A 26,525-nucleotide genomic window follows, 5' to 3' on the forward strand; every position below is an offset into this window, starting at 1 on the left:
GACGAGAAGCTGGGGTTGAGGAGTGACGGTGAGTGAAGTCGGGGTGACACGGTAGAGCAGCGGTAGAGCTGCTGCCTTGCAGCGCCAGAGACCAGGGTTCGATCCTGACTACAGGTGCTGTCTGCACGGAGTTTATACATTCTCCCTGTGAACGCGTGGGTTTACTCCGGGTGCTCCGGTTTCCTCCCACATTCCAAAGGCGTACAATTTTGTAGGTTATTTGGCTTCTGTAAGTTGGAAATTGTCCCTAGTGTGTAAGAGAGTGCTGGTGATCGCTGGTCGGCAGCCTCGGTGGGCAAAAGGGCCTGATTTCTGCACTGTTTCTCTAAAGTCTAAAGTCGTAAAAGAGTATGAAATGAGTGCAGCAAGCTGAACTGCAACACAGATATCCCATAAGCACCAATGTGATAATTACTGGTTATCAGGCATCAGTTAATGAGATAACCATTAGTGCACTGGGAGAGGGATTACAAACAGTAAACTTCTTATGTAGCATGGAATTGGTCTTCTTCCTGAAGGACAAGTTCAGGTTACAAATAAAAACACTGTTTTCTTTCAATAAAAGAAAAAGGCATTTAACTGAAAACAATCGGCTATAGTTACCATAGACGTCAAAATCCAGGTGGAGACAGCAAATGGCCTTTGAGAAATCTGATCTGCAGTCATGTAAACATTGAAAACAGTTTTGTAAATGTATTAAACCCTACCCCCTCACTAAAAACCTGCCGATGAAGGAAAGTCATCTTTGCAGTTCAACTGCCTCCATGTTTTACATGCGAGGTTTGTTCTATAGGAAAGACTGTCTCGTCAATTGTGGTGGCATGGTGGCGCAGTTAGTAGAGCAGCTAGCTCACACTTCCAGCAACCCAGGTTCAATCCTGTCCATAGTGAATGTAGCAGTTTGCACATTCTCCCTGTGAACACGCAGGTTTCCTCTGGCTGCTCCAGGTTCATCCCACATCCTTAGGAGTTGGTAGATTAATTGTAAATTGCCCAAATGTCTAAATAAGCTGCTGGGTCTGTGTGTGTTTTTGGGGGGGGGGGGGGGGGGGGGGGGGATTTAGTGTAAAAATTGATGCTTTGTTGTCAAACTGGGGGCTGAAGGGTCTGCTTCGGTGTTGTCTCTCTTTATGACTGCGTAGTTCAGAACAAAGTGATAGAAATTATAGACAAGTCTGACCTTCGGGGCAAACTGGGAGGGGAGGATTGTCTTGCACATCCCCAACGTTGACAGATTGGATTAGGGGCCAACTCAGTTCAAGTCAAGATTGACCGACCTTAGAATTATAACCGGATCCATTTGCTCACGTGGCAATCCCATTTGTCAGCAGAACTCACTGTCTAATTACCATCAGTGTCAGATCCTGGCTGACTTGTCCCTGGCTCAGACGTAATGAGGCCAATAATGATACCTCAGACAAATATTCCACCTGGCTTCCAGGGCATCAAAAATGAGGTCTTCCAGACCTCAAGCTCAGGACTGCACGTCATCGTATGCCTGTTCAGCAGAGGGGTGAGTGATGAATCTGAGGGCTAGCTGTATAATTGCATGAAGAAATCGCAATGCAAGATGGTACATCAGGCCTTAGCTAGTCATGAGTTATACTGGGAAAAAAACCCAAATGCAGCATTTTGGAAAATAATATGCTGGGGGGGAAGGACATTTGTACACAAAGTTTATATTCAAAAGTGATTACGTATATGTAGTCTGGCAGATAGCTTACCTCTAAATCTAGTTTTTTTATACAAACTATATACAGGTTTCACGTGATTTTTTTTGTTCAAACAGAACTCCTCTAGAACAACGGGTTGCTATAGTATATTGCAGCTCTCAACTATATTACAAGAACACAGATCCTAAAGCATCAGCTGACCGCCAATAAGAAACAAAAGCTGCGTGATGATTGTAATACTGGATAAATAAAGGCAGGCTATTGTAGCCATGATGCATCGCAAACTATAAAATCCAGTGACACAACAGCCCCAGTATTGTGACCATGGTGATGGATAACAAGCTGCAGTGACTGGAGGCCGCTCCCGGTTTGCTCCGTGCTGTGCCGCTCGGTGAGAAGCTTGGTGCCGTCACCTTGGTTCCCTTCAGAGTGGGGGCCACAGCTGGGAAAATCTTGTCTTTTGCCCATCGGTCTTCTGGCGTGTCTGAGAGAAGAAAGAGACAAAAAGGGGCCTGTTACGATTGTTTAGTACGGCTGCGCTTATTAAGAGTGGCAGAACAGATGGCATGAAAGCTGTAAGAAAAAATTGGCATAATTATCATAGCAATAACAGACAATATCTGCAAGGTGTTAGTGCCATGTGAACCAAGAGCACTACAGCTCTAAGCCTTTACTATGTGGGATGTCTGACCCAATCTACACCAGCTTCTTACCAGACACCAATGACCACGATGTGTGACACTTGGGAAACCCTCGCCAACCCTAACGCATTTCCTACAAAATTCAGCATCCCCTGGTGAATCCCAACACAAGGAAGAAGAGATTTAAGGGCACAGAACCTCAAAATGGGAACAGAATTTTTACATCAAAACTAATGCTTGTCAACAGTGGTACACTTTATCAATCTATTCGTCCCCACACAAAGGAAAATTCAACCAACCTTCCTTTGACAGGTACATAGGTCGGAAAGATGTAGAGGGATACGGGCAAATGCAGGCAAATGGGACTAGCTCAGGTAGGCAACTTGGTCAGAATGTATGAGTTGGGCCAATGGGCCTTGTTTCCACTTGTATAACTATGACACTATTAATGACATAGATCTTCTCAATCTGATCCTTCAGTTTACTGCATATTTTTCTTCATGTTATGCTTCATAACATGAGCTTTTACCATAAGCGATGGCCTTTAGAAGAGCATACAAATCAGTGCCCTTAGATTGTTGACTAAAGCATTTAAGCAGACCATGTGCTGGAACAATCTCTGGTAATGTAGTGGTGCTGATGAACACTCGGAGCTGTTTTGGAGCATAGTTTACACTTGCTAAACACTATTGGACACTGGTGGGTTCCACGTAACTGCAGGAGCATTACTCAAAAAGCCTGAAGTTACCAATGGTGAGAAAGAGTTAGGGCCTTTTCTATGCCAAGAATTCAACAGCACCGTTTAGAAAACATAGAAACATAGAACATAGAAAAATAGATGCAGGAGTAGGCCATTCATCCCTTCGAGTCAGCATTGCCATTCAATATGATCATGGCTGACTATATAAAATCAGTATCCCGTTTCTGCTTTTTCCCCAGATCCCTTGATTCCTTTAGCCCGAAGAGCTAAATCTAACACTCTCTTGAAAACAATTTGAAAAGAAAAAAACAATCCAAGGGAAAATACAGAGCAGATAATAAAACAGAAGCTTCATAATATGCTGATCGTGTTACACAGTGACTGGCAATCCAGAACCACGTATATTTGCTCCAGGAAAGCTTTGTGAAAGAGCCAAATGGGAGCAGGAAGAGCGACCAATAAAAAAAATATAGAACCACAAAATTCACAGTTTATAGGCCAGGCATATACAATGGGAAGGAAATGAGTCTTTATGATCAAGATACAAATAATCATATTGCATTTAAGAGCACTTGATCTTAATCCCAATGAAAATCAATTCAAGGTGATATATTTTAGTTCCACAGCCTATTGAGCCAATTGAGAACAACTACATCAGTCAACAATTGCTATGGCACATATTAATCAATGTCCATGTCAATAACAGTAAGTTACGAGGCAGTTTGTCTCCCTGTCCCCATTCGACTGTCAGAGACCCTATGCCAAATATTTATCTCTGTATTCATCACCACAAATCTGCAAATTTATTTCCCAGCAGGACCTTACTGCACAATTAATCCTATAAACAAAAACAAGGCCAGCTCTGTGGGAATAATTGGCAAAAAGCAAACACACACATGTTCACTTGTATCACATGGAGAATAATGTCACAAAGTGAAGACCTTTAATTACTATATCATGATAACGTATGATAGTAATGATTACATTTCAGCACAACAGTTGTAATATTTCATTATTCCCCTCTCTTTTATGCTAAAGTGTTAGCTTGTTTAATTTAGTTTACACTTTTATGGGGCAAAAGACAAAATGCTGGAGGAATTCAGTGGACCAGGCATCATGCGTGGAGGGAAATGGATCAATAACGTTTCGGGTCGGGACCTTTCTTCAGATTGATAGAGTAAGGGGAAGAAAGCAGGAGAGGAGTAGTAGGGGGTGGGGCAAAGACCAACAGGTGATAGGTGGATACAGGTGAGGGAAAAATATTGGCAGATGGGTGATGTCTTCTCCTCATATCTCTTAAAGACTCAGGTTTTGCTCAGATTGGTTCCAGGGCCATTGTCAGCCTTTGTCCAATTGTCCTTTCCCCATAGGGGCCATGGCTAATTAGTTGATCATGGAAGCATTGCTGTCACATCCAACCCTGTTCCCACTTTGTTTCTGATGAGTGTCAGAGAATAACAGGCAGCAGTGAAAAGGATAGCTGAAATTTCCTCTTTAATGTTACTAAAGGCAATGATTGAGCTTGAAACATTGCTGGCATTCTTGGACCAGAACCCTTTACATTTCATGGTTTTACTCATCTCCATCCCTTTGAAACCAACATGTCTCCAGCACCCACTGCCTCATTGAGAAAATTCTTAGATATGGAGTCAATCCCCTCAACCTCATCTTCAAATTTGCAGTTATCACAGCAATCAAATGGTCTGAATCTGCTCTGAACACTGTTCTGAACACCATTATCCATTGAACCATTGACCCATTGAACCTAGTTCTCTTCCATTGTCCATCATATGATCCTTCTTCTGCGCCTCTCTTGTTATCCAGCCCCACCAACTGCACTCTTATCCATCTGAATCTTAGACAATAGACAACAGACAATAGGTGCTGGAGTAGACCATTTGGCCCTTTGAGCCAGAGCCGCCATTCAATGTCATCATGGCTGATCATTCACAATCAGTACCCTGTTCATGCCTTCTCCCTAGATCCCTTGATTCCGCTATCTTTAAGAGCTCTATCTAACTCTCTCTTGAAAGCATCCAGAGAACTGGCCTCCACTGCCTTCTGAGGCAGAGTATCATACAAAATCCTTTCACTGGAGACATGAACTCCATCAGTTTCCTCAAGCTCAACCTGCCCAGCAACCCATCCAATTTTGAGTTAATTTTACAGCTCTAGATCCATCAGAAGACTGCCATAACATTGCCTTTTTGGCTTTGCACTTCCAGAGAGGAGTTCTTCCCGCCTGGAACCTGCCCATCGGGGTTCTTACTATTTTGGACCTCAGAGCTACATCTGCTTTAAGTTCTGATTTATGTGTCGTGAGTTTTTAAAGCTGCTAAAAGTAATCTTTTGCTTCTGTAGATATTCAGTTAACATCTAATTCAAAACACACCATGAAATCTTTGCAAGATTTCATTTCACTGCATTTGCAAGATTTCATTGCAATCGCAGAATTAAATTCATTTGCAAGCTGTAATTATACTTATTGTACCAAGGCTTGATGATATCCAGTAGGCTGTATGAAAGAAGAGCAGTTTAGATGAATTTATCAAGATCTCACACTGATCTCACTGTGATAGATGATTATGTTAAAGCAGCAGTTATCTGGATGTCTGAACTAATAATAAAGAATTGAAATCCCATTGTATGTCCTTGAAAATTTCAATTCACATATTTTAAAATGTGGTAGCATGGTTAAAATATAGTAGAGCTGCTGCCTCACAGTACCCGAGACCTGAGTGCCTCCAGTGCTGTCCGTCTGGAGTTTGACCATGGTAGGTTTCCATGGGTGCTCCGATTTCCTTTCGCATCCCAAAATACGTTGGTGTATAGGTGAATTAGCCAGTGTAAATTGTCCCTAGTGTGTAGATATATTCTAGAATCTGGGGGGGGAGCAATGAGAATATGGGGAGAGTAGAATGAGGATTAATGAAAAACACTTGGTGTCGACTCGGTGGCCCATAGGTTCTGTAAATGTGCTCTATGTCTTTCTTTACTTTGGAAATTAAGAATAATGAGGTATAATCCTGAGCTACCCCTTCCCCAGTCTCTGTCTCAGAATTAATAAAATAGTTGCCACCTGATTCCTAATTCTCAACCACTAATTATTTTCCAAAACCAGTAAGACAGAGAGAAACAGTATTCATGGAAACATTATTTTCTTTGTTCCACTTTAATTTATTAAAAGTCAATTTGAGTCTTTAGGGACATGGGTGAATAAAAGCATGAGAGGAATAGATCGGGTGGATGCAAGGTCCAGCACCCCATCCAACTCGTGATGTCTCTTGCCCACAGTAGGTGAAACGAGAACCAGAGGAAATAGGTTTAAGATGATGGGGAAAAGATTTAATAGGAATCTGAGGGGTATCTTTTTCACACAAAGGGTGGTGGGTGTATGGAACAAGCTGCCAGGCGAGGTAGTTGAGGCAGGGACTATCCGAACATTTAAGAAACAGTTAGACAGGTACATAGATAGGACAGGTTTGGAGAGATATGGACCAAATGCGGACAGGTGGGAATAGTGTAGCTGGGGCATTGTTGGCCGTAGTGGGCATGTTGGGCCGAGGGGCCTATTTCCACATTGTATCACTCTATGACTCTATCACTATGGGAATACAGAGGAAATGAGGGCATATTTTGAGGGCAGTAAGACTTCTGGCTAAATTACCCATCCATGCGAAATAGACTGGAAGGATAGCGAGTGGACTGGATCATTTAAAATAGCTGAGGCAAAGGGTGCTTTGGTAGGGAGGGATTGCAAAGTTTACATGTTGGGTTCAAGGCTGTTTCTCTGATGTATGACTATAAAACTGATGATGACCATATGTTCCCAACTCCAAACACAGTCCATAGCTACTTTCCACAATCTATTGACACTGATCTTCTCATCGCCCACACTAAAAGAAAAAAGAGAAAAAGTAGAAGAGAGCAGAAGTAGCAAAATGGCATAAAAGTAAAAAATAGTCAGAATCAATAAACAAGAGAGACCATACCCACTGCACATTGCAGTGCAATAAAGACTGAATAGTATGGGCTGCATATGTCATACCTATGCAGACATACCTGTATATACGTAAACACAGAGAGAGATCTTTGAACACAATACACTCCTATACTTAGATGCTGCTGTAATTCTATGCAGAGGTTTGAGGCAGAAGCTTGAAGGACTCAACTCATACACCCATTAATCAAGTGGCCATTAATCTTCTGTCACAACCTGCTGCATTCTCCTGCCCAGTCATTACTGCTTGGTTCCAAGCTGCTTACTTCTACCACCGAACTGCTTCAATTCCCATATCCAAGGTTATTTTTAGTGGTTGACAAGGACATTGAACCGTTGAGTAGGTTATACTATGAGAATAACAAAAAGTAATTGGAATTTTCTTTTTCTTTTTACTCATCCCTGCAGGAAAATAAACTAAAAAAAAATCTTTTAATCAATATATCAAAATTATTGAAGGTTCTGTTCATCCTGAATATTCATTGTTGTCATTATTTACCAATAGATATCAGTAATTTACTGATCACGGTGTAAGGATAATGGCACTTTTACTACCCTGCTACAGCACAATCATTCTGATCTCTAATTCTTCAAACTTCATGCCACATATTGTTGAGGAAGGACTGAAGGTCGAGCTTTGCATTATAGGTGGAATACTCTGCTTGCTTTGATGTGGAAAGTAGGGTCATCCCGTTTTTTGGGCTAAATTGGTTTGTCCGGTACGGGACCGCCCTTGTCCTGAATTTGACTGCTACTATTCGGGTCGAGGGGACTGTCGGGTCGGAGCACCGCGTCCAGCCCTGCATCACCCGTCCCGACGTAGTCCAGCCCATGGAGTGCAGCAGCAACGCCTGGCCCATGGCCCCGTCGGTCGGCAGCCCGGCCAGCTGTCCGACCTTCGGACTTTTGCTTACCGCCGACACCACCACCCCTCCTTCTCATGGCCAATCGTCTATTCACGAGTTGGATGGGGTGCTGGACCTTGCACGCGACTTTGCACAGGCCGGGCCAAAACTCCTCAGCTGGCATGCCAGCTGGGCTTTGTGTGCAGTCTAGCACCCAGGCCAACTCATCATTCATCCAGCCACGGCCGAGTTGGTCAACAAAGTGCTGTTGGGAATTTGTCCTGTACTTTGACCTTTTGTCTCTTATTTGGGAGTGAGTAATGGGCCTGTCCTGCTTGGTGATTTTTTAGACAACTGTTGGCGACTGTCATAGTCTTGGCAGATCGCCGAAAAATCGTCAACTGGACCCCGCCCCCCCTCCCCCCTATGACTATGTCTATGGCAACCTACACCAACCTACAACCAAGTCGACTTCAAGCTATGGCAAGCTCCCGACAACTGGCAACCCAATAGTCGTGACTTAGGACGTCCACCTACGACCACACCTACGACAACCTACCACGACACTTACAACAACCAACATTAAGCTATGACAAGCTACGACCCTGTCGGCGTCAACTGAAAGCAATTCACCTCATTTTGACCTCCAAAGCAATGGAATGATTCATTTTTCCTATTGTAGGGGTTGTAGGGTGGGGTTCACCAATCATTCTGCATCATGACTGCCATGGAGCAACATCAGAGGGCATTGCTCTCATGAAGAAGAAGCCCTGCTGCTTGCAGCAGCCCTCATTCTTATACCTCAGAAAGACAGAAGGATTGGGCCAGTATGAAAACCTGATGACTGTGCTCCAGCAAGAAGATGAGGCTGCTTTCCAGAAACTTCACTAGGCTCCCCCCTGAGCTGTTTCAGGAGTTGAAGACTCGGGTGGGCCCTCTCCTTGAGAAAAATTAGACCTTCATGAGGAAGCCACTGGAACCAGGCATGCCCTTAGCCATCACCCTCCGCTACCTGGCATCAGGAGATTCCTACAAGAGCCTCTCCTGCAGCTTTCTTGTGGCCCACAACACCATCAGCAAGGTTGTCCGAGAGACAGATGAGTGGAAGAGAGCGGCTTTGATACCAGATGGTACTTCCTGCACATTATGTGGGGCAGTTGACGGCAAGCATGTAGCCATCAGGTGGAAGTGGAATTACTGTATTACTTTGAAAGACAAACGTGAATTCTTATGAACCTGATTGAAATGTTTTTTTTATTTGCTTGAAAGGACATATCAGCAGAAACAAATTCAAGATCATGTGCCATGCTCCATTTAAATACTAAGAAACTGGAAAAATAAACTGGTCTAAAATGGTTCCATTGCCTGTCTGACACATAATCTTCATAACACCCTGTAAAGCTGCAGCAAGTAAGAATGTAATCGTTCCGACATATCTGATGCACATGACAAATAAACACTCTTGAATGTCTTGAAATGCGCCATGTATCTGTTAGATAAAAGGCGGTGGATGTATGGAACATACTGCTGAAGGAGGTAGTTGAGGTAAGAACTATCGCAACGTTTAAGAAGCCATTAGACAGGTACATGGATAAGATAGGTTTAGAGGGAGGTAGGTCAAATGCAGGCAAGTGGATTAGTGTAGATCGCACATGTTGGACAATGTGGGCAGGTTGGGCCAAAGGACCTGTTTCCACACTGTATGTCTCTCTGACTCCATAAAGTCACTCCATATTCCCAAAATAAACTCATTGTTTATCTTGTTTCCACTGGGATTAATTCAGGTGGATAGATTTTTTGTCTAAGGAGAAAGCCAGATAAAATAATCTGGAATTAGGAATAGTGGGTTATATTTCCAGTTGAAGGAGAAAGGACTAGAAGAAGCTTGAGTTCTGCAATAGCATCAGCAGGGACTAGCTCGACTGAATGGCAAGTTGCACCTTTCACAGATGTCTCTGAATTGTTTCCAATATATAATTCTTTGTATCTCGGACATTTTTTTTTCACTATTTCTTCGATAATCCACTGCTTTTCCAGAATATTGTTCCACTGTTACTCACTATATATTCACTGATTTTCTTTACATATCACCTCAAAGATCCCACTGTGTTGCCTGTGCAATCTCACTGTTTCCCCCTGTACATGGCCTATATAATGGAGACCCAAGAGACTGCAGATGCTGGGCTTTGGAGCAACGAACAATCTGATTGAGGAACTTAACAGGTTGAACAGCATCTGTTGGGGGGAAAGGAACTTTTAACATTTCAGGTCAAAACTCAGCATCATGCACCTATCGGGATGTGTGTCATATATACCATTGACAGAACAATGAAACTCTTACTTGCAGCAGCTTAACACTGTGTATTTCCTAACACTGTCCTTATAACTCTACATTTTCTATCTACCATATAATTTTAACATTTACTACGACCATTTCCCACCTGAGTCTTCTATCAGACATGAGGCCATTTGGAACTGTGAGAATGCGAAGAGTGCAATAGTTGTGGAAGTGATGGCAAACCAGAGCAGGTCCAGTTTTTTATTTTGTCCAATTGTTGAACAATTTGCTGACACTCACTACCTTGGTTGATAATTAAAGCTGACTCCCATCGGACATAGCACAGAAAGCAGAAGAGGTGGAGAGAAGAAAATTGGACAAGTGGGAGAAGGTTATTAGAACATGCATTGTGCCATTGCAAAAATGTAATTGTTTAGCTTCTACCCATTGTTCAAGAGGGCAGCTTGCCAGGTTTGAGATTCTGATGGCATGTTTAGTTATCTCCTATATATTGCTTGTTAATTCCCAAAAATGGCTACTCAGAAATGGCTGTTAATTCCCAAAAATGACTACTACATCTTCTTGCGTGGAGAAGAATGATTCATGTAGCTTGTTACTCTGTGATGGTGGAGAAGGACGTAATATCACTGTGACCTGTCAAATCCCCTGTTATTATATGCCAAAAAATCACCATCATATATTGTAAGATGTCATGACTGGTCAGACTCAAAGGTAGACGAAAATACTGGAGAAACTCAGCGGGTGAGGCAGCGTTTACGGAGCAAAGGAATAAGTGACGTTTTGGGTCGAGACCCTTCTTCAGACTGAAAGGGTTAGGAACTGGTATGTACTTGATTGGTGAAACTAGTTTTATGCTATTCCGTCCTACACTCAAGAGCAATTTACGAAGCCATTTAATCGGAGCACTCGGTGGAAACGCACGTGATCAAAAGGAGAATGTCTACACTCTGCACAGGCAGCACCAATAGTCAGGATCGAATCTGGGTCTCTGGCACTGTGAGGCAGCAGGTCTGTCATTGCATCACTGTGCCACCCTTTCAACTCATTCATGGCATTTGCAATGTTTATGGTGTTAAGGTGTTTGTGCGACCTTGGGTTGTAATAGTGACTATACCTCAAAAGTATTTCATTGTCCGCAAGCACTTTGGTATGTTCTTGAAGCTATGAACATGTGGCCCACACCAAGTTCTCAAGAGCTAATCACATTTATCATAGAAACCATTTAGAGCAGAATTAATCTGATAGGAGACAATAATAACACATAAACCATGAACATTTCTTGCAAATTGAAAACTCAGTTGAAAGACCCAACATTGCTGGATAATACTGTTAAAATTAGGTGAGATGAACCAAGAAGTTAATCTTGGGTTTTAAATTATCTGTAAAGTTGCAAGTCTTGAAGACATCCCAAAGCAGTTCACAACCAATGAACCACTCTTGAAGTATTGTTTAAGAGGGAACTGCAGATGCTCGAAAATCGAAGGTAGACACAAATGCTGGAGAAACTCAGCAGGTGAAGCAGCATCTATGGAGCGAAGGAAATAGGCAACGTTTCGGGTCATGACCCTCCTTCAGACTTGAGGTATAATCACTTCATTGGTTGTAAGGCCCATTCAGAAGGTTATGAGCTTATTCTCCTCCAGAGAGATGTGCAGATAGTCGAGATCAACAGTCCAGCTTCCCGATGGACTGCTGCATTATCAAAGAGATGTAATACTGAGCTGCCATCTGCTCTCCCAGTTAGACACCTAAGTTCCCACATTTATAGAGCAGCGCATTCACGATAACCAGAGCACTGTTTTAAAAAACCCATAATTAAAACAGATTATCTAATCTGGCGTTTGTGGGACCTTGGCTGCAATGCTTCCTAATAACAACTGCATTTCAAAAGTATTTCATTGTCTTCAAGCACTGGTATGTTCTTGAAGCAATGAAAGGTACGCCACAACTGAAACGTTTCCTTTTCTTTCAGTGAGCCCTGTCTCTCACCATAAACATTACACATGGCATGAAAGTTCTGAAATCAGAATTGCAGGTGCCCTATGTTTCGCCTGGGAGGGATATTGATTAGCTCATCCCAACAAATTGTCACTGCTCACTTTGAAGAACAGTGGACATACAAGCTGTTGAGAATGGTCTCTACTTGAAACATCACACATTCCATCTCTCCAGATATGCTGCCTGTCCCGCTGAGTTACTCCAGCACTTTGCGTCTCTCTTTGGTATATAACCAGCGTCTGCAGTTCCTTTCCTGCACAGCTTTCTATTTTTAAATCTCAACTTTGAAAACTCATGCATGAAGCATACATTTCAGAGAGGGGAGTGAATCCAAACTTTGTGGGGAAGGGAAAAGGGATAACGTGGGGAAAGGAAAAGGATGCAGCCTCTGCTGGTGAGAAGCAAACTAATGATCGCAATCTGGACCAGTTTCTCATAAAGGACCACTCGTTTTGTACCCAGCAGATTTTTGCCCCATCATGGTGGGTTGGATCAGGCATGCACAACCATAAGGTCAAAAGATTCTTCAAACCTTCACCACAACCTCCGTGTAACCCTACCCACATGATGAACATTAGAGTTCACTGATCATGGAGAGAGTTCCACCACATCCACTACATCAATAGGAATTTAATTGTCCCACCATTAAGCTAGTTCAGGAGGAAATTTAATGCCTTTATGAGATGCAAGTGAGGATTTTTTAAAAGCCATTGATGTAATTTACCGCTAAATCACTCAGTTGAATGCTTTTATACTATTCTTAAGTCCCTTGCAGGCTTCTCTTGTTATTTCCCATTGCAATGAACACAGCATGACCCTGCAGGATACTACATCCATTGCAGACCATCCTGCTGACTCCAGCACTTCCAGATCATCTGATTAAATTAAGGTCTCTCTTAGGTAAATCTATCTCCCTTTCCCAGAAAATCAAGTTCAGTCTTGAAATTCAATTGCTTTCATTAAGTAAGCTTGACAAAACAAAAAATTACTTCAGTTGCTCCTTTGTATTGATCAAATCTGAACACAAAATTATTTGATGGTGCTCTGTGTTTAGTTTAGTTTAGAGTTACAGCAAGGAAACAGGCCCATCGGCCCACCGAGTCCACGCTGACCAGCAATCCCTGCATATTAACACCGTCCTACACACACTAGGGACGATTTTACATTCATACAAAGCCAATTAACCTGCAAACCTGTACGTCTTTGGAGTGTGGGAGGAAACTGAAGATCTCGGAGAAAACCCGCAAGGTTACGGGGACAAACTCCATACAGACAGCACCCGTACTTGTTGACAGCCTGAACCACTAAGTGTAGAATATAAACTGAAAATCCTACTATCACACAGCAGCTCATGCAGCGTCATGGAAGGACATCTCCTGTACAGAGCCACACAGCACCAGTGGGCTACAATGTAAAAACAAAGAACTGTAGATGCTGGTTTATACCAAAGAATAAGCACAAAGTGCTGGAGTAACTCAGCAGGTCAGGCAGCACCTCTGGCTTTTTCGACAGAGATACTACTACCTGACTTACTGACTTACTCCAGCACTTTGTGTCTGTTTACCAGTGAGCTGCAGCCTGGCCGTAGTGAGGATGGTGTAACACATCAGCTGTGCTCTGGAAGACTCGACAAGGAGTGTGATGAGGGTGGGCATACATGGCGGGCAGCTGAGGATGTTCACGGCTACCTTTGGCACCTTGTCCAGCACGCCTTAATACCTACAGCAGATGCCAAAAAGCAACAGGGGATAGGTGAGATTTCCTTGAATTAACATTGCCAGGAGCGCAGCCTTACAGATCAGGAAGGCCAGCATAGAGCTTTGCCAGCAGGTGCTCACAGATCCCTGCTACCCCCCCGGCACAGAAAACCAGCAGCTTTTGAGCCACACTCTCCACATTGGCCATATGTGGCCATGAGCCCCACGTCTCAGCACTGAACTGTCACATCATTCAGACCAGCCCTCAGAGAGCACCTTTCCACACTGAGTCATGGGCAATTCATTGCTGTACGACATTGCCAGTCTGAAGAAGGGTCTCAACCCAAAACGTCACCCATTCCTTTGCTCCAGAGATGCTGCCTGTCCCACTGAGTGACTCCAGCTTTTTGTGTCTATCTTCAGTTTAAACCAACATCTGCAGTTCCTTCCTACTTATTGCTGTGTGGGATCCATACCAGGTTCTCAACACAACCATTTGAGACATCGGAGGCTGAGGGGGAGACCTGATAGATGTTTATAAAATTATGGGAAGCATAGATAGGAGGCAGCCCGAGTCTTTTATCTAGGGTGGAAATATCAAATACAAGAGGACATAGGTTTAAGGTGAGAGGGGTAAAGTTCAAAGGTGGTGTGTGAGGCAAGATTTTCAGAGTGGTGGGTGCCTTGCACGTGCTGCCAGGGAAGGTGATGGAAGCATTAGGATAGAGTAATGACATTTAAGTGGCATTTAGTTAAGCATGTGAACATGCAGGGAATGGAGGGACACAGATAACATGCAGGCAGATGGCGTTTGTATAATTTGGCATCTTGGTCGGCACGGACATTGTGGGGTGACATTGTTCCTGTGCCTAACTGTTCTATGTTTTATTTTGGCAAAATGTTGCCTACCCACGTATCTTTTAAAATCCAGGGCAGAGGATGTGTTTCGACTTCACAACAAGATCACTATAGCACAGAAGCACTATGTGGGGTAACTCTAAGCAGGATACCAGTACTGTATAATTAAGTGAAAGGAACTATCAACTGAGTCACTTCCTACTTCATTTTTAAACACTTAATATCTCCCAGAACAACAGCAGGGATTGCCAAATACTCCCCGGTGATGAACATCTCTCATCTTAGATCAAATCAACGCAATCAGCATAAAAAATACATTCATATATGTACGTATACCGAGCTTCAACATATTCTTTTACAAATTGTATTTTAGCAGCTTACTTGTATCATGAGCCTCACAGTCATTAAGTTGAACAGCAGGAAAACAGGCCCTTCGGCCCACCAGGTGCGTGCTGGCCATCAACCAACCATTTACACAAATCCTACATTAAACTCATTTTTTTATATTCTCATCTTCTTATCAAGCCAAGTCAAGGGAGTTTATTGTCATGTGTCCCAGATAGGACAATGACATTCTTGCATTGCTGCAGCACAACAGGATATTGTAATCGTAAATACAGATAAGATCAGTGTGTCCATATACCATAGAATATATATATATATACACACACACATCAGTAAAGAGATAAACATAGAAACATAGAAAATAGGTGCAGGAGTAGGCCATTCGGTCCTTCGAGCCTGCACCGCCATTCAATATGATCATGGCTGATCATCCAACTCAGTATCCTGTACCTGCCTTCTCTCCATACCCATAAAGTGCAATAGGTTGTTATAGTTCATAGTTTGTGTGAAGTTGTGTTTAATAGTCTGATGGCTGTGGGGAAGGAGCTGTTCCTAAATCTGGATGTTACAGATTTCAGGCTCCTGTACCTTCTATCCGATGGCAGCGGAGAGATGAATGTGTGGCCAGGATGGTGTGGGTCCAGGATGATGCTGACAGCCTTTTTGAGGCAGTGACTGCGATAGATCCCCGCAATGGTAGGTAGGTCAGAACCGATGATGGACTGGGCAGTGGTTTTGACTTTTTGCAGCCTTTTCTGCTCCTGGATGCTCAGGTTGCCGTACCAAAGCACAATGCAACCAGTCAGCATGCTCGCTACTGTGCACCTGTAGACGTTCGAGAGAGTCCTCCTTGACATACCGACTCTCCGTAATCTTCTCAGGAAGTAGAGGCGCCGATGTGCTTTCTTTATGATTGCATCAATGTTCTGGGACCAGGAGAGATCTTTGGAAATATGCACGCCCAGGAATTTGAAGTTCTCCAGATTTTACCACTCACTTACACACTGGAGAGCAATTTACAGTGGCCATTTAACCTATGAACAAGCATGTCTTTGAGATAGACAATAGACAATAGGTGCAGGAGTAGGCCCATCGAGCCAGCACCACCATTCAATGTGATCATGGCTGATCATCCACAATCAGGACCCCATTCCTACCTTCTCCCCATATCCTTTGACTCCATTATCTTTAAGAGCCCTATCTAACTCTCTCTTGAAAGCATCCAGTGAACCGGCCTCCACCGCCCTCTGAGGCAGAGAATTCCACAGATTCACAACTCTCTGTGTGAAAAACCATTTTCTCATCTCCGTTCTAAATGGCTTGCCCCTTATTCTTAAACTGTGGCCCCTGGTTCTGGACTCCCCCAACATCGGGTGGAATTTGGGCAGAAACCAGAGCACCTAGACGAAATCTAAGTAGTCACAAGAAGATTGTGCAAAATCCACACAGGCAGCACCCAAGTTCGGGACTGAACTTCTTTTTTGACAAGGCCTCAATAAATGTATCAAATGCAAGGATTCTTGGAAGCCGTAAGATAGATTTTTTATGATTTCAAATTCATGCATTATAAACAATAACAGTTCTTGAAACTTGGTTGGTTTTTGTTTCACCCTTCTGTTCTGTTTGTTCTGTTTCTTTCCGATCCCTCTTTCCAATTGAGTAGCTTGGTCAATAATGGCAACCTTTGAAACATAGAAAATAGGTGCAGGAGTAGACCATTCAGCACTTCGAGCCAGCACTGACATTCAATATGATCATGGCTGATCATCCAAGATCAGTACCCGTTTCTGCTTTCTCCCCATATCACTTGATTCCGTTAGTCCTAAGAGCTATATCTAACTCTCTGTTGAAAACATCCAGTGAATTGGCTTCCGCTGCCTTCTATGGCAGAGAATTCCACAGATTCACAACTCTCTGGATGAAAAACTCTTGCCTCATCTCAGTCCTAAGAGATGAGGCAACCTTATTCTTACCCTTTATTCTTAAACTGTGACCCTTGATTCTGGACTCCTCCAACTTGGGGGCCATTTTTCCTGCATCTAGCCTGTCTAATCCTTTAAGAATTGTATGTTTCTGTAATATCCTCTCATCCTTCTAAATTCCAGTGAATATCCAGTGAACCATCAGTACCAGTGAAAAATGAAAATGTTTGATTTGAACCTTCAGCAAACTGGTCTTTAAAGATAGATGGCCATATATTAATCGACGACTGCTTACTGTCTGCTGTTATCATGATTCTGCTCAGGAATTGTGAGGCAACCTATCCGGTGTCTTGGACAATATTTAATGCAGGCTGTATGGTCATGAGAGGTCTCCTATAGTCGTGAGAAGTCACCCGCTACATGTCGCCAGGGGTCACGTATGGTCGTGAGAGAACTCCAATGGTCATGAAAGGTCAGGCCTTTAACTCAGTGGGACAGGCAGCATCTCTGGAGAGAAGGAATGGGTGACGTTTTGAGTCAAGGCCCTTCTTCAGACTCTACTGCCCGAATATTCGACTGCCTGATGCCTTCAGACTCTTCATGCTGCCTGTCCCGCTGAGTTACTCCAGCATTTTGAGTCTATCTTTGATTTAAATCAGCATCTGCAGTTCATTCCTACACATTTTTTCTACCCTGTGAAGCTCCTATAGTATCATATGTTTGCACATCACCACTCATTTTCCTAAACTCCAAGACCAACAGACCCAAACTGTCAAAGCTGTTATGTAAATATACAAGGAACTCATCCACATTACATTATAAAGAAACATTCTGTGTTGCGTGCATGCCATGTGACTTCTAACTCAAAGGGATTGACGATCAACTCTCTAAGTAAGAAATTTCAAACTGCAGTAATCTGCTCAATTCCATCACAGTTTCCTCAGTGAGGACTATAAATAAGAATGAACGGTTCCCATGCAGAAACAAACCACGGAGTAACATTACAAGATATGTGAACATTTGGAAATGCGTTGGATGCCAGCTGACCAGTTTTAAAAATCCAGTTTGTGAAAGAGCCTCTTTGTCACTGTGCAGCTGACATACAGTAAATGGAGCTTTGTGTGTCTGCTTGCTCTTTCGGGAGATCGAACGCTCTTGCACACATGCATTCATGCTATGGGGAAAAGCCATCTCTATCTCCATACATCATTCTTGATGGATTTCATGCACAGTCAGTGTTAAACACGGACCAGCCTCTCCTTTATTTTTGGATAATTAATTTGCTGTGTCCATTATTTTTATTTCATATCTATAGTCCCTCACAGAATGTTCTAGGAACATTGCACTGTTGAATGTCCATATTCTAGATAAGATGCTAAACTTGGCTATTCTTCTTTGACACTGTCCCTTGAGGGGTATGGGCCAAATGCGGGCAGGTTGGTCTCGTGTAGATGGGGCATCTTGGTTCGTGGGGCAAGTTGGGCTGAAGAGCCTGCTTCATTGCTGTTTGACTCAATGACAGAGGACTGACTTTGGTGCCTTCCCTCACAGTGGGAAGCCTTTGGATTCTGCTGTGTGGGGATGTTTTATGTTGGACTCTATTGTGTGTTGTGTTCTTTATTTTAATGTATGGCTAGCTCAGTTTGGTGGGCTTTGCATTTCTGACTGAGATAAGTATTTGGAACATGATGGCTGGCAACATAAAAGGAGGAGCAGATAGTTCGGCTATGACGCATGTTTTCATATCGTAAATTGGCTATTACTCGATTAATGCAATAGGGAAGATTATTTACATTACACAGGCTGCTCTAGTTACAGCAAGATTGTGATGGCAAAAAATCTGTTTAAATCTGAGCATTGAAGGTGATCACAACTAGTTCTGCTAACTATAACAGTCCTTCTATAATAGGTCAAACCTTTACTCGAGGGGAATCTACACAGAGACAAAACAAATGAGTCCCTCGGAGTGTGTCTGGATATTGTACTGCCCAACACTCACAATGCCAGAAACATGTAGCTGTGCCTGATATTTGCAGCGTTTGTGTAATTACCTGAAGCCTGGGGTTTGTTGCCCCAACTGTCTCAGGGTCAGCTAATCTAAAAAAAAACACATATCTATATTTCCTAAGGTTAGTCACAGACTCCATATATTCTATTGCTGGATTGCTATCGATATGGTCCTGTTAAACCAAGCCTTTATCGAATTGCATCACATTAAGCAGTTTTACATCTGCAAAAATAAATTCAGTTCATAGCATGACAGTGGTGGAACATGCTAGAGCCCCTTTTTCGCTGCAATTACTATTTCTCTTTCTCTCTCCATTGGCAGTTATCTGATGCTCAATCCATTTATTTGCAGTGCTCATTAAGGTGAGGGATCGCCACATCATTGAGCACATTCCTTCACCATCATTAGTCAAGCCCAGTGCAGCCACACTCAAGTGACATACAAATCTTCCTCAGGTGCGGACATGTAACACAGTCCCCATGAGACCTAAGCAGACACCAGACGCCACAGAAGCAGCTAGCGTGTCAGTGCTTATTCTAAATTGGATTTTCATTGATAAAATAAGTGAATACTGTGCTTTGCACAAGGTTGCTGTCTCTTATGCAGTGGTATAAATACGCACTGCAAATTACCCACCGCCTATTTATTCGTTCTTTCCAATTTAACAATGTAGCATAGGCACAAATCATCAGAAACAGTACACACATGATGGAAATCCCACTTCTATACTTTTATCTACGTGTGTTACTCTCTGGTATCCTGAGCTGATGGTGCACCCAACTGCTGCATTCAGGTCCAAAGACAGTCATGGACTTCTAAATGGACTATTGTACTTGTCTGAGCCTGGGCTGTGAGGGTCAGCAGGCTCCTCTTTCACAGAGGGTCTGTCAGCTGAAAGTTTCAGATTGTTCGGTATTTACAGGTAGCAGTAAAAGCAATGAATGTAGAATGGCAACACCAGCCCGTGGCATTTTCACAAAGGTTGTGCAACATGCAATGAAATTTATTTTCAAAATGTGACTGAGGCATATTGGGAAATGCTGAATTTTATTTTTGAGGATGTCTCTGGTTCATTGAATGGATTGTGATTTGGGTTCTACCATTAGGAAAATTGAAAAAATAACTACAAAAGCTGAAAATCTGAAATAAAAATAGAAAACGCTGGAAACATTCAACAGTGAAAAGAGATATTGCCACGATGAATAACAGTCTTTATTTTGTTTATGCATATGAGAATGGGCCATTGTTGCCTGCTATTATTTTGACCCAATGTTTCTTTTTCCGTTTTTTTGTATGGTCTTACCCAAAGATCCTATAGCAGAGCAAGATAGACCATTCCTGCTAAAATGCAATGGGTTAACGTGTAGTTAACGTGAAGGAAAAATCTTCTCCTCATTTTCAGAATTTTAATTCATTAACACAAACTGTTCCCCCGCAACGTTGCTTACACTGCGAGTCGGGTCGGGTCGGATTACGGAAATGGATGAAAAAAAGGCCCACGTTCCGTTCCGTTCCGTTGCGTACTACACGTCAGGCCATTGCATTTAGCAGGAGTGATCTACCTTGCTATGGAATCTTTGGTTTTACCTGTTGAGCAAGTCCCACAGTCCTACCATTAGTAACACATTACACAAAGAGTTTAATCTGATCTTGATTGATTCTTAACAGCCACATTAAATCATCCTGTAACTGATATATTTCCTTATTCTACTTACTTCCCCATTTTCTCTACAATCAAAACTACTTGTTTCCTCTCGTTCTAAGTTCTAGAGGTTGGGTCCTGGAATGGTAACAGTGAAACGTCACACAGCAATTGGTCTGAAGGAGGATCCAGACCCAAAACTTTGCCTGTCCACTTCCTCCAGGGATGTTGCCTGACCCTTTGTGTTACTCCAGCATATTGTGCTCCACGCAGGATTCCAGCATCTGTGGTTCCTTGTATCTACATCTGAAATGATAATATTCCTCTTTCCACAGATGCAGCCTGGCCCTCAGTGTTTCCAGTAATTCCTGATTTGGTTGACAAGCGAATAAGGCTTGAAGAAGGGTTTCGGCCCGAAACATTGCCTATTTCCTTCGCTCCATTGATGCTGCTGCACCCGCTGAGTTTCTCCAGCACTTTTGTCTACCTTCGATTTGCCAACATCTGCAGTTCCTTCTTGAACAAGCGAATAACTTTCCCTCTTTTGTTGCAACTATTTGGAGTTGAGTTTTCAAATATGTTTGTTAGAAGTACTCTCGCGAATTGTACTGATCTAGCTAATTTCCATGTTTCATTGTTCCTTTCCCATACAATGCACTAAATATTCTCTCAGCCTGTCAGAACAAACCACCCCATGGTACCAAATGTAGCAAAGTGAAATAACCAGTTCTGAATCTGAGAAAAAGGAGAACTTTCACATAACAATGAAACTACAGTGGATCAAACATGTCTATGCTACAAACCACAAACTAAATGAGAAATGTGGTCCTCTCTGTGGCAGAAAGTTATGGAATTAGCCCAGCTCCAGGGATTTGGGCATCCATCCTCGGTCCAATACCCTGACACAGTATTCACTGCATGTAGCATGATTGGATGGGGCCTATTTTAAGCCAAGATCCAGCTTTCCCTCTCAGGATAGTATAGGATTGCAAAGGATGATGTAAAAAGCAGCAAGGTGCCCTGGTCTTTGTTTATCTCTCAATAACCACATAGAAGCAGATCAACTGTTCATTTATTTTGTTGCTGCTTGCCGTGGGCGCTTGCTGTCTTGTACAGTGTTTCTTGCTTTACAGCACAGATTTCACTTAAAAAGTAGTTGAAAGGCTGTAAAGCAGTTTGAAGTGGCCTGTGTCAAGGAAGGTTCTGTCAAAAATCATTTATTTTATATAGGTCCATAGGTAAAAAAAGAATACATCAGTTTGCCTGGTGGAAGATTTTATCTGTAAAAAGGTTGCAATATATGAATGAGGAAGTGTAATTTCAGTTGACCTATACTTTGTCAAAGCTGCATTCATTAAGATGCCCTCATAGAGAATTGTTGCATAATGCACAGTGTGGCATAATCAAAAACTACATTGGGTTGTAAAATGACAAATTATGAAAACAAGTTACAAAAATAGTTTTTCTTCCCTTGAGTTTCGATCAAATTAAATAATAACTACTTTCAGAAAAGATGTTTGGAAATAGCCTCTGATGAGTAATCCTTAGCAAAGGAACATCAATTAAAAATTAAAATTTGTCCATTTGCAAGTCAGGAAGCACAGTCCTAGAAAGCTGCAACACTCTCCTCACAAAAGGCCATGGACTCTGGAGATCATTTAGAGCTTTGAACACAAAGATCAATAGATTTTTGTTAGCTATCAAGATCAATAGATTTTTGTTAGCTATCAAGTCAAATGCAGACAAGGTATCTACATGTAGCTGATGCATACATCAGCCATGATCTAAATGGACAGCTGAGAGGATCTTGGCAAGCTGGCCCCTTCCTGGTCCAATGTTTATCCTTTGCCCTCCCCAATCTCAAAAAAACACTGGGATTATTTAAAGAGAGCATTTACAGAAATGGTGGGCATCAGTCAAAAGAATCACTCAAACTATCTCTCAGTATTTCCTTGATACAACAACTGTTTTGCTTAATCTGACATGAAGGAGATAAGAAGACAAATTGTGAGGTGAAGGTGGTTTCAGAGTTTTGCTGGAATCATATATCAGCATTAAAGCAATGGACTGGTAGCAGGCTTTTCATGGAGTGCCACATCTGTCACAGTCCAATGACTTAGACCAGATGTATTCCCCAGATTCACACCAGTCATCCGTTTAAGCACAACTCATTGGCCCACGCATTCAATTTGTCGCAAACATATATCCAGTCCTATTTACCTCTTACACATCTCTCATGTACTTTCCTGAATATTTAGTCACATTCCATTAGATTCACCACAGATGTTTTGAGCTCATATCTGACAATAGTCAGTGAATCTAGTACCAAGTCTACCTTCACTATTCTATTTGCGCTGCACTGTCTTTTCCCTTCCTCAAACTTTCCCCTCTGTTTTGTCACTCCCTTTTATTCATCCATTCTTCATTTATATCCCTACATTTTCTTCTCATTCTCCTCAACTGCTGGTTATGTTGATAAAATTGGTGGAACAAGTAATCTTCTCTAATTTTAACATTATCTGCAGACATACTAATCATGCCTTGTACATTCTCATCCAAATCGTTAATATAGTTGACAAACTGCAATGGGCTCAGCACAGATTCCTGAGACAAACCACTGGTCTCCATTCCAATAAACAATCTTCCACCAATATCTGGTTCCTACTGTGAAGCCAATTCTGGATTCTGTTATCTAGTTCTACCTGATTAGGTAGCGTTAACGATCTAACCTTCCAGAGCAGCTTACCATGTGAAACCTTATCAAAGGCCTTGATAAAGTCCATACATATTATTGTGTTTCAGAAGGAACTGCAGATGCTGGTAAATAGAAGGTAGACAAAAGTGCTAGAGAAACTCAGCGGGTGCAGCAGTATCTATGGAGCGAAGGAAATAGACAACGTTCTGAAGAAGGGTTTTGGCCCATAACGTTGCCTATTTCCTTCGCTCCATAGACACTGCTGCACCCGCTGAGTTTCTCCAGCACTTTTGTCTACCTCCATACAGCTTACATCTATAGCCCTGCCCTTGTCAACCTTCTTGATTACTATTTAAAAAACGCAAACAAATTTATGAGACATGATCTCCTACATACATCCTTAATCAACTACTGTTTATCCAAATATAAACACAAAATGCTGGAGTAACTCAGCGGGACAGGCAGCATCTCTGGAGAGAAGGAATGGGTGACGTTTCGGGTCGAGACCCTTCTTCTTAAACCAGCATCTGCAGATCCTTCCAACACACACTGTCTATTCAAATGATGTATATCTTATTCCTCAAAATCCTGTGCAATAAGCTTTCTACCACATATGTCAGGCTTATTGGTTTATACTCCTAAGGCACATCACTAGTCACAGGTCTCCATTCCGATATGTAACTTTGCATCACCACCCTCTGCTTCCTACCATGAGGCCAATTCTGTATCCAGTTAGCTAACTCTTCCTGGAATCCATGCAATCTAACCTTCCAAAGCAGCTTTCCACTTGGAACCTTATCAACCTTGCTGAAGTCCATATGGACTATGTCCATGGCTCTGCCCTCATTAGCCTTCTTGGTTCTTCCTTCAAAGAACTCAATCAAATTTGTGACACATCAAAAAACTCCCACCAAATTTGTGAGACACGTTTAAACTAGATTTTACATTGACTTCCACAGGGCTGATGACCCAAGACATGAGTTTGTATCTCATCGCTGATGTTAGCATACAATGTTCATTATAACCATATAACCATATAACAACTACAGCACGGAAACAGGCCATCTCGGCCCCACAAGTCCACGCCGAACAACTTTTCTCCCCTAGTCCCACCTGCCTGCACTCATACTATAACCCTCCATTCCCTTCTCATCCATATGCCTATCCAATTTATTTTTTAATGATACCAACGAACCTGCCGCCACCACTTCCACTGGAAGCTCATTCCACACCGCTACCACTCTCTGAGTAAAGAAGTTCCCCCTCATGTTACCCCTAAACTTCTGATATTATAGTTCTTGAATTATTAAATGCCTGATGAAGGGTCTTTGGGCTGAAATGTTAACATTGTTCTTGACTTCACAGATGTTGCCTGACCTCCTGAGTATCCCAATACTTTCTCTTTTTATGACTGAGGTATAAGATGTTTTAGGAAAGGACAATCAGAGTCATCGGGATAATTGTGAACTGGTGCAGAGTGACAGTAACCACAGAGGACGATGACGACACTGAATGATTTTGTGCATGATGCTGAAATTCTCATAAGTGTTTATCAAATACCCAGGATAATACAAATATAAATAGTCATCAGCCACTCATCCTCTTGAGCCTGTTCTGCTTGTTCAATTTGGTTCAAGTTAATTTGCAATACAGCAATGTTTGCAAAGGCAGAGGGGTGGAGGGTGGGTTTCTAAGAAGCAGGTGATAATACCTGATTTGAAAGAAGGTGGATACGTGCAGAGGACAGAGAGCCACTCAGAATATCACCTACCATTTTGCCAGAAAAGGAAACTGGGAGGCCTTCAGATGGTGGAGTGATGAGGAGCAAGTGAATCATATGGTTGAGACTGTGAGGGGATTTTTCAATGCCCGGGGCTGAAGGGAAGCCTCAGGAGAATCGGGAAGCAGCATCCAAACAAGGTTAAACTCATGACATTAAACAGAAGGCTCACAAAAGGATGATTATGCCAGCTCTGTTACCGCAGTAACTGTATTAAAATTTAATGCAAGTCAGGGTGATTAATAATGATATTCGTCGTCTGACCTTGTGATTTCTCATTTTGAATATTTACGATGCATACACAGATGGGGCAGGACTAAAACCAGAATGGTTTCAGCCACTAACCGGATGAGGATCCTATTGCGAATGCTCCTACACATTCCCCAGTGACCGTGGTAGCAGTGCACCAAAGAGCTGTCAAATCACAGAGAGTTGAGAGGAGAGAGTCCAAGGGTCCAAACTCTACTCAAACACATCAGAAAGGCCTAAGCTCCAATTCTCTACACTTCACCTGGATTATAAATTGCAGCTGAAATAGCCTAACATTGCTCTAGCCAATTAAGTGATCTTGGAAGAGCTATCATTGAGAGTATTTTAAAACTATAAAGATTATACAACTACTTAATGGATTACTCATGGTAGAGGGTGGGTGGAATGCTATTCATGGTGTGAGAACCATATTTGTAACTTGAAACATATTTGTATGTCAAAGACTCGGTTGTTATTGGTATTTGGTATTGCTTTATCATTGACGACTGTCCTAAAATATTTAAGTGCAGAATATAGTGTTGCAGCATTTTATGGCTGCAGAGAAGATAGTGCAGACAACGAAAAGGTGCAAGGGCTGCAAAGAAATTGGTTGGGAGATGAGAGCTACACCCTTGGCTTATGAAAAGACCATTTAGTCATCTAACAACTGTGGAAAAGAAGCTGTTCCTAAATCTGGTGCCATGTGCTTTCAAGCTTTTGTAGGCAGGAAAAGAGAAAATGAGCCTTTTCCTGAGGATAGAAAAATCAAATACTAGAGGACATAGCTTTAAGGTGAGAGAAGCAACATTTCAAGGAAGTGAGTGGGGCAAGATTTTTACACACTGGTGAGTGCCTGTAAGGCACAGCCTGGAGAGGTGGTTGAGACACATATGAAAGTGCGATTTAAGAGAATTTTGGATAGGCATATGGATATGTCATCCTCGATAACAATCAGCACGGGAGCACCTCAAGGCTGCGTGCTCAGTCCCCTGCTTTACTCACTCTATACGCATGGCTGCGTAGCCAGACATAGTGCGAACTCCATCATCAACTGTTGTGGGACGTATCACTGATGGGGACGAGTCAGAGTATAGAAGTGAGATTGACCGATTGACCTAATGGTGCCAGCACAATAACCTGGCTCTCAACACCAGCAAAACCAAGGAACTGATT

General features: G+C 42.5%; 1 protein-coding gene across 2 annotated transcripts in view; it reads right to left on the bottom strand.

Moving 5' to 3' along the window:
* Nucleotides 1-1,039: 1,039 nt before the first annotated feature.
* LOC129703502 (glypican-5-like) overlaps nucleotides 1,040-26,525 on the bottom strand; it is a 420,578-nt gene continuing 395,092 nt past the window's right edge. For both annotated transcript variants that reach the window (XM_055646030.1, XM_055646029.1), the window contains one exon: nucleotides 1,040-2,157. In XM_055646030.1, coding sequence (XP_055502005.1) covers nucleotides 1,958-2,157 — 200 coding nt within the window. In that variant the 3' untranslated portion in view covers nucleotides 1,040-1,957. The remainder of the gene's footprint in view (nucleotides 2,158-26,525) is intronic.

This window comes from Leucoraja erinacea, chromosome 14, assembly GCF_028641065.1.
Source record: "Leucoraja erinacea ecotype New England chromosome 14, Leri_hhj_1, whole genome shotgun sequence".
NCBI classification, from domain to species: Eukaryota; Metazoa; Chordata; class Chondrichthyes; order Rajiformes; family Rajidae; genus Leucoraja; species Leucoraja erinaceus.